General features: G+C 38.3%; 1 protein-coding gene across 4 annotated transcripts; it reads right to left on the reverse strand.

Annotated features, from left to right (window-relative positions):
* Positions 1-1,814: 1,814 nt before the first annotated feature.
* Positions 1,815-13,265, reverse strand: pkia (cAMP-dependent protein kinase inhibitor alpha). Of its 4 annotated transcripts, none has more exons than XM_053228142.1 (3): positions 13,113-13,265; positions 4,124-4,301; positions 1,815-2,859 (listed from the first exon to the last, which is right to left on the reverse strand). In XM_053228142.1, exons 2-3 carry the CDS (start codon positions 4,272-4,274, stop codon positions 2,777-2,779), a joined length of 234 nt encoding a protein of 77 aa, XP_053084117.1. In that variant the 5' UTR covers positions 4,275-4,301; positions 13,113-13,265; the 3' UTR covers positions 1,815-2,776. The 4 variants fall into 4 exon arrangements, with proteins under 4 accessions (XP_053084117.1, XP_026794061.1, XP_026794063.1 ...); XM_026938260.3 differs by lacking the exon at positions 13,113-13,265 and adding an exon at positions 11,922-12,062; XM_026938262.3 differs by lacking the exon at positions 13,113-13,265 and adding an exon at positions 4,934-7,761.
* Positions 13,266-16,275: the final 3,010 nt, after the last annotated feature.

Genomic DNA, 16,275 nt, shown 5'->3' on the forward strand with positions numbered 1-16,275 from the left:
AGTGTTAAAGCACATTGGAAGTGTATCAACTTGTATTTAACTCCAACACCGCAGCTACACCCCGATCGCCATCAGCAGCTCCTCACTCAGGCTCATGGGAAAGATTTAATATGTCTACATGGTGTAGAGATGAATTTGTGAAATAATTTTTTTCTTTTCTGGTGAATAACCCCTTTCGGTACAATACGTCCGAGTGTTCGGAGAGGTCCAAGTGTGAAAACTGTCACTGAAGTGGTTTTGCTGTATTTAGGAAAACATTTGTGTTAGGGTTGAACATGTGACAAGTGAAGGTTATTGCAATCATTTTTTAAAAAGTTTGATATTAAGGTTCGATATTAGGAATGAGTGCAGTGCTTCATTTGAGCTAAAATCCAGCAAAGTCCTGGGACATGCAACAGAACTCCAAGCACTTGAGCTAACACAGCTGTCACACAGAGCTAATAGCGCAGCTATGATGCCTGCGAAGGACATTTCCAATGTGTTAAATTTCACAATACTCACAACAAACATTTTACTGAGAATTTTCTGAATAATGAGCCAACAAGTTTCCAAAACAGGAAAGGATGCCACTACGGCTATTTTAGCATCCTGTTCAGCCCCATCATAAATTACACTGCTGGTGAATGAATTAACCTGCTAAGCTACTTAGGCTAATTAGGCTAATTTAGCTGCTGAGGTACCAGAAGGATCAGGTGTAAACAATAAACCAGTCCTGAGAGCTTTGTCCGGTTTAATTCTCCCTTTTCCTTCTTTCTTCGCTTTTAGACTCCACTTTCACATTTATAATCGAAAGACATTCTGCTATTTCTGCCTGCTTCGCCTGAGAGACAATTAAACCTCAATTAAGCAAAGAGATTTAATTAGACCGACCGTTAACGACGTCTGGATCATGTGATCGAATTACACGCATCCGATTGGATAACACGAGAAAACACACCACATAAACTGATTAAAAAGTGGAGGGATGTTAATCATCATGCAGGGAAGGAGTCTCCAGTGTCAGCGCTTTGTAACAGTAACAAAAGCTTTCCAACATCATCAGGACTGAGGAGTTTACGTGTTGTGGTTTTACATGAAAAGCTGAAACATGAAAAGCTTATTAAATTCACCAGAGCGAAAAAAGAGAGAGAGGCTGGTGCGGGAGCGACTGTTTATAGCGGCTGTAACGTAAGTAACTTGTTTACAGTTATTCCACAACATTAATGTAACAATAAACAGATAAAAACTATAATGTCATACTTTAGTAAATTTAAAAAAATGATAATCATTGACAAATTCCAGTAGTGTTAGAGGAATAAAACATTTCAGGACATGCTGTTATAGTAAAATAATCAACTGTGAGGTAACTCTGATTCGTCGTTGATTAGTTTCCTATAACAGCGTTACATGGAGTGTGTTATTCCTCAAAAAAAAACTTCTCAAAGTACCAGTATTGGTGTATATATATCTTAGTATTGGATTCAATATTCAAATACAGACAACTTGGGGAAAGGGGCGTGTCTCCAATTTGCATATTCATAAACACTGCATTACCTGATGAAGTTAAAATTGTAGGTGCTATTTTTCTGTGATTTTTTTTTTTTGCGTAAGTAAATTTTATGGTGTATATAATAAAGAATGCAAGTATTCACCGAGAGAAATTATTTTATGTGCACTTGTGTTGAAAAAGGTCATTTGCATATTCATAATGAGTGCATCTTTTTAAAGCTTGTTCATGAATAATATGTAGTCCTTTATGTGTATATAAATGCATATTTGCCAGATATTAGCCATTATTTGAAGGACACAAGGGAAACAGTCAAGAAAAACATTAATGATGACAAAAAGATCATCCATTAATGTTTATTACCAAATTTGTCACACCAAGCAATAAATTGAACAAATGTGGAAGACGTACATATTTAAAAAAAAAAAAAAGTTGAGCTCAAAAAAAAAAAATTACAGGGCAGTGTTGATCGAAAAAGTGTTTTTTCATTTTTATTTTCAGTTTTTTTTTGAAAAATTAAAAATAAAACTAAAATCACAAGCTCCAAAAAAAGAAAAGGAAAATACCATAAACGTTTAGCTCACTTTTACACAGCTGCATATTTTGTACATGTATATTCTCTGAATATATTGAATATATTTAGGTGTCATGCATCACTTTTTAGACCACTTTCAGTGACATTTAACTCGTCCACCAGTCACAGAGCAGCGTGTGAAACTTCGTTTCTTGCGTGTATTCAATAATAACATCAGCTGAAACGTTAAGTGAAAAACAAACCCTAATTAAAATACCGAATGAGTATTTAAATATTTAAAAACATAGGCTATTACAACAACACTACTACTCATACATATTAAGAACACCGAAATGTATTAGCAGGGCTAACTTGGCAGTGGACCTGCGGATCAAAAAAAACGTATCCCTCCATGACTCCGTGACGGAAAGTCAATGCTGAGAAGATCCTACAAATCTCCAGCTACGTCTTTAGCAGCTCTGGGATGGAGGGTCTGATAGGTTTAGCTCCATTTCAACAGCTAACAGCTAACAGTGATTAGCTAGGGGAGTGCCTACATCAGCTATGGTACTGAAGTGATTAACGCTTCATCCGGTGCTGAAGCTACAAGTCCAGCCTTTTCCTCTGAACGCTTTGAAGGCAGGGCCTCGGCTGAGTCTAGGGCAGAGCAGGAGAGGGCGTCGCTGTGTCTGCTCGGCCATGTCCAGTCCTCAAATCACCACAGGATGGAGCTGATGAGACGTTTCTCTTCCTCCTCCTAATCGCACCGGAGGCCATTACGTTCCCTCCGCTTTGCTCTCCTCTGGTTTCGGATTGGAGTCTGAAGAGCTCGAGCTTTTCTCTCCATCATTCCCTTCATCTTAATGGAAAGAGATGTTAAAAGGGTCACAAAGAGAGCATGAGTAGAAAGATATGTTCTTAAATCCATAAGGACAAGTGACCTGTTAAAGTTGGTGTTAAGTTGGTGTTGATGTCAGTGCGCTCGTTCTGATACGTTATGGTTTCTATAGTAACAGCTCATTCATAGGATGGCAGATGTTCCACATAAACAAATTATGTTGTGGATTTCTGTAAGGTGACGTTTATTTAACATTTATGGAAGGAGTCTTCACTCCTTCACTCATCTTTCACCACTTTGTCCTCCATGTTTGTTTTTCTTGCTTGCCTTCACCAACTTGCAATCTGATTGGTCGGGAGGTAACAAAGTGTTTGAGGTCACTTTGCGCTTTTCTGGGTCAGAATCTCCTGTTTTGTTTTTTTTGTTTTTTAAATTAATGTTACAAATATAGTTCTAAATATGAACACAGATTTTGTGTGCTAGTATTTCGAAACGTTATTTAGAATTAGGTTCAAGATTCATAATGTCCATTTGGAGTTGTTTGGCCAAAAGGTCTGCTGTAGGATTCCATGTAAAACATGCACTAGTGGGAAAGCAGCTGAAGAATGTTTCCTCTGAAAACAGGGCGCTGTTTGCTCTTTGCGATCGCTCTCATGTATCTGTAGCCAAAACAGTTAGACTATCATTAAAAATTAAACCCTCGTGTCCGCGTCACGTCACACTGCAGCAGGTGTGAGCGCAGAGTTACCTTGACTAAATCCTGCACCCAGGGTCTCAAAATGTCTGTCTTGAAACTATTCCAAAAAGTTGAGGCAGAAAGGGAAAAGTGAGCCGCATTTATCTTCTATTTGTCATCTTTTACACAGAAAATGAGTTTCACTTTTCCCCTTTTTTGGATTTCATTTAATTATTTGTTTTAAAACAAGATCTTGACAGCTCTGGTTTGTCTTTAAGCCATCCTTGCAGAAAAAAAAAACAACAACAATAACTCACAGATATGCTTTTTCAACAAGCAACCTTGTTCTAAAACCAGCCCAATTTGGAGTAAAAACTGCGACCCTGGCAACCCTGGCTACACCTCACATGGAATATTTTACACAGGTTGCCATGTTTAGGATAAATACATCAACAGTTCATTCAGAATCTGCCCTCTGAGTATTTATTTATAACAGTTACTGTTACACAGCCACAGCCACTGGAGGGTATTAATAACCCTGGAGCATATCAGGACCAGAACAGTGTGTGTTCCTGCTGTGGCTGTAGAAGTCGAGATAGTATCACTCACCTGTTTTGTTGATGTTGAGCTCTGAAAGTGTCTGTGAGAGTCCGCTAGCGTCCAGTCCTCCTGTTTCCCCCAGGATGTCATGCACTGCGTTCCTTCTGCCCGTCCTTCCAGAGGCGATGAAGTCTTCATACGTTGCCTCCACATCAGTCATATCTAATTTATTTCAACATAGCAGTGTCTGGGAGAGACAGATCGACAAACTGAGAGAAATTCAGAAGAATGATTCTATAATTCTAGCAAGCATCTCGATTTGCGTCGTCAATTTCTCAGTGATTTCTCAGTCTAGCCTGACAAAATATTCCATCTGTTTCCATAAACATTAACACTATTACACATTAACAGACCAGGAGTAAAAGGTTACTAGAGATGAATGAATGAATGATTAGCTTTCTAGCTACGATAATATTTGTATATCGTATGTAGCTGGAGAGATTATTAGCATGACATCACAAACTGAGGTCTCTGATTCAGTTTTATCTAAAGTACTGAAAGAAAATCAGTTTTTCAGTTTTTGCAGTCTGTGGTAACAAATTTGACCCAAACACTGTTTTAATCTGTACAATCACAATCAAACGTCCCAACCATTTAATAGAGTTAATTTTTCCTGCATGTACTTCAAAAAATTCCCGATTTCTTCCAAGTATCCAGATTTTTTGCTAGCTCTTTGGAAATTTGATTGACATTTGTGAAGCATTCAGCTGGAAACAAGACTATAGTGCGCTAAGCCACTGCTCTAATCCACTCGAGATTGGATTTGCAGGGATAAGAAGAAGCTTACACTGTGACCTTAGGAAGACATTAAAGTGATACCATCCTCTGTTCCTGGTCTGTATCAGTGTCAGTACTGAAGTTTACAGCTCTGCAACATAGGCTCTGGAAATCAGGGTGACTTTTCGCCTAATATACATTAGCTTCCATTCTGTATTTAAAACAAAAGCAACGAAAAAGAGTGTGTTAATGGTATAGTCCAGTGTTTTTCAACCTAATCTCTATCTACTGTATCTGTAGTGTGTGTGTGTGTGTGTGTGTGTGTGTGTGTGTGTGTGTGATTACCACAGACAAGAATTTCAACACGGTTAATAACAGAAGTCTAAGGGCAGATATTGAATTCTGTCAATAAACTTAAAATATGTGTAAAAATTTTTACATTGTCCTGAAAGTTTTGTTTTTGCCACACAACTACTAGTCTTTTTGTACAGAAAAACAAATACTTTCTTCTGGAAAAGTAATTCCATCTTAGAAAGGATCCATCTTTAATCTGGGCAAATTTATCTACTATTTCTTATGAGATTATTATAAATCAAATATAAGAATCAGCCTGGATTTAGACCTGGTTTTCTACTGACAGATCATTTGCTTGTTTCTAGAAATAAATGCTTAAAACTAGAAAAATGATCTGCCAAGACTATTTTAGGTGAAGAAAGGTATAAATTTATTAATGTTATATCTGGTTTAGATAAATTAAATAAAAGATAATTTTGACTATCTTCAAGATATTTTCACTTGCTAAGATATCATTTTTTGCAGTGTAGTAAAGTGTTTCAGCAGATCGAAGATGATTTAGCTGAAGGCAGCTCATCAGACCAGAGACCACCTACAGGGCTACAGACATTAGATCAGAAAAGGCAGAATTTTCCTAGAACTTTCATAGATTTTTTCATTTTATTTACGCTGTCCGGTGTGATTAGTGAGCTAACAACAAAAAATAAAAGCTGACAATGAAAAGAAAAGGTTGAAAGATAATGAGACAGAGAAGCATGTGTTTAATCTCCGGTTCAAATTCAGAACTGTTCAGAGTCTGTGCCACTAGTCAAAAGTAGTAACATGAAGCACCACTATGATAGAAAACATAACCAATCATAAATTTTCTTATATATAGTAATAAATAAATGAATCATTAATGAGTAAGCATTAAAGGTAATTGTTGCTGTAGCATTAAAGGTCACTGCTGTCGCTGTTCAGTCATGTTTGTCACTTATCCGGACGTTTGTAAGCGTGGAATTTTATGTAAACGAGCTTCATTTGCAAACACATCAGACTGAAATCTTCATTAAAAAAAAACTGTGAAAATAAGAGTTTTGTAAAACAATAAATATTTATTAAAAGATTTCAACAGCTGCCCTTAAACTTCTATTATAAGTGATGAGTTTAGCGTAAACAGGGTTTCTGTTTTTTTCACAGTGCAGATAAATAAGTCGGAATTCTCATCTGTGGTAAACACACACACACACACACACACACACACACTACAAATGCACTACAGTGGATAGAGATTAGGTTGAAAAACACTGGAGTATCCCTTTAAATTGACAAAAACAGCCCAAAGCGTAGCACCTAAAACACTCCCAAAAATCACATCCTTGCAAGTCAACATGATTTGCCAACAGAATAAGAATAAATAATAAGCCGAATAATCTTATATTATAGTTATAATAATCTCATAGTAAGAAATAGAAGATCTGATATCAGGGCGTATAATTAAATATCCAGTGATAATTAAAGCAACTTGGGTGCATTTCTGAGACCAGTATTTCATAGTATTTTCCGAATAAAGGAGCACCGATGCGACGGAGCATCTAGCTGTTTCTGCAGAATCTTCTAGTCTTTATTAGAACGTAGGAGCTGCAGCCGTGCCGCACCCTGACAAGCTCCACTGCTATAATTAGTGCGTGTCATCATCACAGCGCGCTCGTTCTCAGCTGTTGAGTTCAGAAATGGTGTCACGGGGCAGATAAACACTCGGAAGGAGGTCAGCAGCGTGGATCAGTGGGCGTGCTGATGGAGACAAAGCCCGGTTGATTATGGACTTTACTCACAGATGAAACAGATGCTATGTAAATGTCCATCCTGTTTCCTCAACTGCTGCTCGAGGATTCTCGTTTAAGATAAATCTTAGCATGATGAAGCAGGATGCAACCGTATGCTAATTGCTAACCCAGAGTCATGCTCCAGTTCAGTGATGGGGGAATAACTATCTTAATTTGAACATTAATTGAGATAGTTAAGATATTATAACTAAACACTATCTCCGATTCCTCAGAAAAGCGTCTGTGGTGTAATTTATCATAATATCAACGTTGTCAGATGAAGTTTTCTGTAAGGAGATGTTTACTTAACTTTTGTGGAAGGAGTCTCCAGTGTCAGTGCTGTGTTACAGTCAGAGGAAAGCTGTAAAGTTTTCTGACATTTACTGTTTAAAGTTATTGGAAAATATTCACCGTCAGGGAGGAAACAGTAATGCCGCTTCATCACACCAGCGTTTCGTTGATTATTTTCCAATAACATCTCGAGACAGCGTTTATTCTTTACACATAAATCAGCTATTCACTCATTAGCACATGCTTTAACCTCGAACTGATTTGATTCTGTTTTTAAAATACTGCAGAAAGAAAGACGATCCGACAAAATGTCAGCGCTGATAATCCATCTGATACGGCAAGCACCTGTCCCTGAACTGAGCCAGATCCAAATCACAAGCATGACGACGACTCCTCGCTCTCTCTCTCTCTCTCTCTCTCTCTCTCTCTCTGTTTCTCTCCCTCTCCCCCTCTCTCTCTCTCTCTCTCTCTCTCTTTCTCTGTCTCTCTCTCTGTCTCTCTTTCTGTTTCTCTCCCTCTCCCCCTCTCTCTTTCTGTGTCTCTCTCTGTGTCTCTCTTTCTGTCTCTCTTCTTCTCTTTCTCTGTCTCTATCTCTCCCCTTCTCTCTTGCTCCCTCTCTCTCTCTCTGTTTCTCTTTCTGTCTCTCTTCTTCTCTTTCTTTGTCTCTATCTCTCCCCTTCTCTCTGTGTGTGTCTCTCTCTCCCCTCTCTCTATTTCTCTTTCTGTCTGTCTCTCTCTGTCTCTCTCTCTCTCCCCCCTTGGCATCCAAGTTCATGTTCTAAAAGATCAATACGCTCTGTGGGTTTGTCAATGATTCCTTTAGGCTAAAGTGACAACTGTACAGAAGGCACAGTGCACATGCTCTGTGTGTGTGTGTGTGTGTGTGTGTGTGTGAGAATGTGGGCCGCAGTAGCATCTGCCAAGTCACCCACACAGACAGCTTGTGCAACAGCTTTAACAAAAAACACACTGAATGAATTGACAGATTGTATCATTCAACAAGAAGGACGCATTCAAGTTCCACACCCTGAATGGCACGATTGTGTTCTTATCTAAAATTTCCAAAACAAACAAGCAAAAATTTCCAAAAATTTCTACAATTTATTTCCAGGGAGGAGTCTTATAACCGAGCATGTCTCAGATTCTAAATAATTTCCGACATTTTATCCAGATAAAAAAAAAATAAACCCACTGTAGGAAGTATTTAACAATTTTATGTTTATTTTGTTTTATTCTGCAATTAACGCTGTATTTTAAATGATGTTCTTAATAATGCTGTATTTCTAAAGCAAGATCTGGCACATAAAGTACCACCCATAGACTTTTGGTTTAAAAACAGCCATGACGCATCAAAAATCTGAACATCGCGTCCTTCGGTAACTGAGTGAGTTATAAATACACCAATTTTCGGCTAAGCGCTAGTGTTGTAGGTATGCTAGCATCATGTCACAGTGTTGCTGAGCCCAAGAGAGAGGCAGCATGATTAAATTTCTTCATTATGATCTTCACATATCCAGCAATCTGCAAATCTGTGTGATGTGATGCAACTGCAGGAAACAAGCATTTGAAGATGAGTGTGTAAAGCGCATCACGACACACAACACAGAAATAAAGACAGAACAGCAAATTAGTCCAATCTAGATACAGAATTGTATGATGTTTCATCTTTATGTCAAACAAATGGGATGGAATGATAATATTTGATAGCAGCATCGGCATTACATCTGAGTTCCTATATGCAGTATTGCTTTGGGGGTCGTTGAAGCACTGTAACTTACACATACAAAAAAAACAGGAAAGTGATGTGCTAAAAGCTAGGAGTGAGTGATCTGGCAAAAAAAAAAAAACATTTCGTTATACATTTATCCAAATAATATCTAAAATATATTGCGATATTTATGTTTACTCCCAGCGTAACAGCAGTCTCAGCCTCATAAGCTCAAATATTTTTGTACACTCAAATTTTTTTTTTTTCTGGTCACAAGCTTCAGAATGATGAAGTCTGCAATCTGATTGACTTATTATTATTATTATTATTATTATTATTATTAACTTGAAGACAGAGAAAAGAGAGAGGCTGGTGAAGGAACGAGTGTTTATAGCTGCTATAATGTAAGTGAGAACAGGAACTGGCTTGTTTGCAAACGTTCAACAACATTTAATGTAACTAAAAATGGATAAAAAGTATGATGTATCGGTCATTAATAAATGAAAAATGAATAATTGTTGGTAAATTGCTGTGGTATAAGAGGAAGGAAACACTTCGAGGTGGTAACATTAACTCTGCTTCATTACATGACTGCGTCATTGATTGTTTTCCTGTAACAGCATGTCCTGCAGTGGTGTGTGAATGAGATAATCGCTTGTGTTTGCCGAAAAGGAGTGTGGTCAGTTGTTTGCTGTGTCAAGCGTCGCATTTCCAGATTTCGCATTTCGCAATTTTCCAGAATCTATAGCAAAGCTAGATTTGTGAGACAAGAAAAAAAAACAGTGGTTTTAAAAAAAACATTAAGAAAACCTGGTACAAATTGTGTTTCATGAAGCAGTGGGGCAAAAAGAAAATGATTTCAGTGCAAGATTTGTGCAGTGCAGGATTTTATTCACATCTAGTACAAATTATGCTGGAAGGAAAGATACAAATGGTTACAAGAACCTTCATATTTTCTCCTACAGCCTGACTTTTTGTACAAATCTCTATAAACTATAATGTGTGCTTTGTAATTTCTCCTTAATATCTCTCTCTTATTACCTGATAAATATGAAAAACTGATCATTCTGCTAAATAATTTAGCCAGCTGCTAAGTGCTGTGAGAAAGGACACGGGTTCTGAATTACTGCTACCTGTTATTTTTAAGAAAATACACAGCATTAAGGTAATTAAACAATCAAACATTTATTCGTGTAAAGATGGTTAACCAGTTTAGCCGGCTCAGCTCGGCCTGTGATCTGGCAGCAGCTAGCTTTAAGACCAAACTGCAAACTTCAAAAAGGATGAAGTGTTGGGAAGGAGTAATCCTTATCTGTCCTCATAGTTCGGAGAAAATGTGATATCCTGACTTAGGGCTGGGCGATATGGCAATATATAATAAAGATATTGTAATAATTTATGTCACAGTACTCTTTTCTGTGGATTCTTTTTCGTGGATAATGTGATTTAATTACAATCTGACTGGAAGCAGCTGATTTGATGTTAAAATTCTGTACTTATATCTTTGATTTTTCCATTTTTCCTGTATTTCTTCTTCAATTTTAATAAGAGTGTTATTTTTTTATATAAAAAAATACTTTTGTAGACATTAAATAAAGTATCAGAGTTTTTTTAAACACAACACTACTGTATTGCTGGCAGCTTGTTAGCTAATCTACAGTAAATATTGTGATACATATCGAAAAGTCTTCGAGTATCATATGATATTTTTATCATATCGCACCAGCTCTAGTCTCTATACTAATATATTGAGAGTAGAGATGGCACGATACAACATTTTCTTCTCCGATACTGAAACCTTGAGTGTCAGCAGATACTGATACCTATCCCATACTGTTCTCTTTAAAAACTACTAAAGACTATAAGTACAAGTATAAATGTAATAAATTAATAACAGTCAAGTCTCTTTATACTGTATGTAAACACTTCCAGTTCCAAAAATACATTTCTTGTCCAAATTCAGTTCCAGTCTTTGCTGATTGTTACAGGATCTGATATCCGATATGTTTTGTCCGATATCTGATCCACCATATGTGTTGCTCGATACTGATCGGAATCGGATCGGTTCTGTCTCTATCTGATACTGATCTAATGCTCATGTCCCCTAGACCTAATGAATTAGTGTGTTTTAATGGGATAAATTCACATATTTACAATATATTTTTTTGTGAATCTATTTATTTCTGTAAAGCTGCTTTGTGACAATGTCCAATGTTAAAAGCACTATACAAATAAAATTGAATTGAATTGAATTGAATTAATCAGGAAAAAATCTAATAAATAATGGAAAGAAGCTAAAATGCCACTCTTCACTGCAGAGTGGATAAGAGCTCACATCCAAGCATCTGATCTTTATAATATTATTATTTTCCAATGAAGAAAGAAAGAAATTGCGCAATACAAAGAGTGAAGCCTAATAAATAAAAAATAGAGAAGAAAGCAGGACATCAATACTGAGGTCGATGCAGAATGCATGGTGTGATGAGGTTTAACCACACACACACACACACACACACACACACACACTGCTCTGTGTAAGACTACAGTAAACGCCTGGGGGAATTGATTTGCGTTTTGTTTGGTTTGATCAGCTTCAGGAAGCAGGCACAGGAATGAAGAAAACAACCCGATGCATTTTGCACATTTTCACTCAGAGCAGATCTGCAGGCTTGATCCCAGGCCTGCGCACAGCGCGCGCGCGCTCAGCGCCATGTCAATGCACGTCTTATGAAGCTGTTATGCATGCTGTAATAGGATTTCATCACATGCAATGCAACACAAAGCCTTCACGTTTGTGTTTCAGAAGGTTTTGTTTCGTTTTTTTCTGCGTCTCCGAACACAATGACAGCTAAACTCTCTCACACCGATGCTGCGTTTCTAATAAACCGGCGTCCAGGCTGAATGCGCGCGACCTGTCCAAACATCTGTATATTACAAAAACACACACACACACACGCACACACACACACGCACACACAGGTTCATCTCCTACCTGTTTTAGGCTTTGCTTGGTCTCCTTTAGGCTTCTCTCTTTACAAAAGCAGCCTTGCTGTCAGTGCTGCTGCCTGAGCTGGGATGCCAGATTGAACGGATTCACCCCGACTTTAGTCTATTTTTATCCACAGTGCTCTGGAGAAATGCCCTCAAACTGATAGAATTAAAGGAAAGATCCACCCTGAACTATTTGCATATTCATCTTTTTAATTAGCATGTGCACTCCAACATCCATGAGTTATTTTGTAATGAGAGAATAGGTCTGTTTTCGCTTTAGTTAACAGTTTCCTACATTACCCAGAATGCCGTGCTGATAGTGCTGCAGTGGGATTTAGCCCTCACATCATCTCTAGCGAAAGAGAGCGTTGCAGCAGCGCTTTAGTCATCTGTACACTCTGCGCAAACAGATCAGCTTCCAAAGCTTCAAATTTCATGCTAATACCAACATCAGCGTCATCGCGCTCTTCATCTCGCACACAGCTAGCTACCCGAGTTGAGTCTCTGCTGTAACATAACTAGCTGCAGTGCATTCTGGGACTTCATTTCTAGTGTTTGCACCAACATCTGCATTTCTTCTATGCTGGATTTCTCACTAATATGACATTGAATGTCGCTGGAAAATGGCGAATGAGAAAAGAATCTTCGTATGAGCTAACAGCAAAAGCTGATCGCTATCACTTGTGTTTGAGATCATGTCATTTTTCTCTGATTAAACTCCATCGTAACTGCGCTGCCTAATAACAGTGTCCTCGTGTGACGGCAAAGCGACACACAGCCGCTAACTTCTCACGGGAATAACAAAAAATCAAACCACATTTAAGGAAGGAGTCTCCAGTGTCAGAGTTTTGTAACAGTCAGAGGTAAAGCTGTTACTTTAACACAGAGGAGTTTACTCTTTTACGGTTTGTCAGTAACATGACAAGCTGCTGTAACATGAAAAAGTGAAAACAGGAACTAACTTGTTTCATGAACATTAAATATAACTATAAATGGATAAAAAGTATGATGTTCTTTTAGTTAGTACAATATATATATATATATATATATATATATGAATGAAACACTTCAGGACATGCTGTTATTGGAAAATGAATAACTTCGGTGTGGTTAAATTAACTCCGCTTGGTCACACCACCCCGCTGTTGATTATTTTACTATAACAGCACAACACAGGATGCAATTTACTCACTGAGACTTTACAAAGGCTTTTAATTTGTTAAGACAAACAGACGGCATGTCGTCCGAGTTGCGTCCTCTTAGCCGTATTGCTGCAGCTCTTCTTACAGACAGTTGAGCTGTTGTTTCGTCCTCCCTGCTGCATGAGTGAAGAGGTTTACAATAGTGCCAGATGTCGCTCTATAACATAGTGACTTACTTGTTTCCTCAAACACACACACACACACACACACATATACAAGTCGCTTGTTCAGTGCCTGCAGAGAGCGTGTGTGTCCAATACGACGGCGGGAACCGTCTCTGATCTCTCCTTATAACAGCAGGGGTGAAGAGCCGAGCTTTGATTTCTACAGCTGGAGTGATACGAGCAATGCTGCGTTCAAGGCACAAAGTGGGGGGCAAACATGGACACCTCCATGAAAGTGTGTTTTCTTAGCAACAACCTGCGAGCTAACTCTTAAGCTAGTGATCATGAGTTGATGAGGTTTCTCAAAACCGTGAACTGTAACCAGTCAGTGTTATAGATTTAAACATCTAATGTGTCTGTGTTGATGTTGAAATAAATACTACTGTAAACTCACTTAAAGTAGCGAAGTGATGTTTTATTGACTGTTGATGGTGTGAGCTGGCGGCCATGTTGACATGACGTTGTACTAAACCTGGGGATGATGAAACCTTCACGTTTCAATGTTTATTTCAAGTCATGTGCACAAAATGTCAGTGACACCTGTACATTGAAATGCTTGTTGTGAGGCTCAGATACTCTGCAGCTCTGCAATGCAGAAAAATATCCATCAGAAGAGAGAGGAAAGTGGGGGAAAGAGATTATTTACACATACAGTATATATACAAAATATGCAGACGATATTGGTATGTATGGTATGTGTGCCTAGATAGTATAGATAGTATATAAGTAAAGTGCAGATCCTAAGTGTAAACACTGGAATATGTGCAGTTACAGAGCGCAAAACATAGTCAAATGTACAGTAGCTGTGTGCAGTTGTAGGGTCTGAGCAGATGTGTATAGACAGAGGAGATGATGTAGTTAATGTTCCTGAGCTTCTGAGTAGGAATTCCACCCTGAGAGGGTGTTTTCTTTTGCTGCCTTCAAGTCCAGTCAGAAATATCGGAATTACGAGATGTTTTTCTATGAGCCCCAGTTTTCCTTGTTGGGGGAGAGACGTGAATGAAACCATTACAGAAGGCGGTGTTAATGTTAACGGTTCAGTTTTATTTTCTTTCAGCAAAGCTACATGAACTTCTTTTTGATGATGCAAAAGAATCTTTTTTAACAAATGAAGTTTTCTCACACCATCATAACTTAAACACACACTATGTCATAATCACCACCTCTGAACTTGTATGAACTTCCACAGAGGACTCGTGAAGGCAGCATCTGGGTTTTCCTAGCTCAGAAATCACATGCTCAGCTTTAGCTGAATGCAGCGTAACCCCTTTAAAACACACCAGAAGCAGAAACACTGCAATAAAGTAATCACAGCGTTAAAGGAATAGTCCCAAGTTGTTGTTTTTTCAGCCTAATCTCTATCTCCTGTATCTGTAGTGTGTAAGTAATGATCACAGATCAGAAAGTCAACACGATTCCCTGCACCAGGAAAACAACTGAAAGCGTGTTTTCTCCAGATTCACTTATAACAGAAGTCTAAGGGCAGTTGCTCAAACTACATGACTATGTAATGCAAACAGCTGTTACACTGAGACAATAAATGTGTGAGGTGGAGGCAGATGAGAGAAAGTCTTACCAAATCTATTATTATGTAACTTTCTAATAATGGCATAATACTATAAAAGGTAGTTCCAGTTACTTTACACTTTCCTGAAACTGGTTTCTGTATTCATACGCCATCAGAGACGCTAACATTTAACTGCTAACACTGGTATAAGCAAAAATGCTTCTATTAAAAAAAAAAAATCTGTATTTAGAGCTTCACTTACAAACACAATTGACCAAAAATGTCATTAAAGTGTCTACAAGAAGAAAAATTTTTTTTGACGCAGTACAACAACTGCCCTTAGACTTCCATTATAAGTGAGCAATCAGGTTTTCTGTACTTTTCTCAGGATCAGAACACTTGTCGAAATTCCACAGTAAATACACACACACACACACACACACACACACACACACTAAGGAGGCAGGAGATGGGTTTGTAGAAGGACAGCTTGTTTTTAGGTGTTTGGAGCGCTGTCTAGTGGTCACAGGGAACAAGTGCAAGTCCTCAATGCAACGCTGATATGATGCTTCACATCTGGAGACACACATCCTTCAACGTTTAGCTCGTCATCTTGTGGTAAGACCAACACACTAGAAGATGAATGAATGATTGAATGAACATCAAATGTACTTTTTTGCCCATTATGTTGTTGTTTTGTCTCTTATTTTGGCATCCATAGGTGAAAAACATCTGTGCACTTTTCTGTTGTATTTTTTTTTCTCCCAAATCACTTTTTTTTGGCATCTTCAGGATTTTTGTGGCTGTATAATTGATAGAAACACAGACACAGTTGCCATTTCTTGTGCCAGTATTTTGGAAATTTGTTTTAAAAAAGTGACCTAGTGCATGCACAAATGATTAGCATTACATTGTCTAACTTACACTAAACATGATTAGTCTCTCATTAGTTGATGCTATAGGTCATGAAGCAATGTAGGTGCTTGCATCCCTCTTTTACTGCTTCACCCCAGCGTGGTTTCAGTAGAAGCCTCTCCCGTAGTCACTTCTGCTTCGCTGCTGAAGATCCAGGATCCCTAATGATGCTCCATATGACAGGAAATAAAGAGGAAATGAAATGTTAGAAAAAGCAGAAGCAGAAGCTTTTATTTGTCACACATACATTACAGCACAGTGAAATTCTTGTCTTTGCATATCCCAGCTTGTTAGGATAAACTGGGGTCAGAGCACAGGGTCAGCCATGATACAGCACCCCTGGAGCAGAGAAGGTTAAGGGCCCAACAGTTAGTAAATGTTACTGTCTCAGTTATACCAGCTTTAGACTTCTTCTCTTTGTAAAGCAGGGTTTATGGTTGGCCAGTGCACACGGGGTTAAATGGCCACTCAGGAATGGGTGTGTAATCTCTGCTGGTGTGATGGAGCGGAACAAACTGTGGGAGGAACCAATTCTCAGTAAGGGTGGGGATGTGACCCTCCCTACTC

The sequence above is a fragment of the Pangasianodon hypophthalmus genome, chromosome 22, assembly GCF_027358585.1.
Source record: "Pangasianodon hypophthalmus isolate fPanHyp1 chromosome 22, fPanHyp1.pri, whole genome shotgun sequence".
NCBI classification, from domain to species: domain Eukaryota; kingdom Metazoa; phylum Chordata; class Actinopteri; order Siluriformes; family Pangasiidae; genus Pangasianodon; species Pangasianodon hypophthalmus.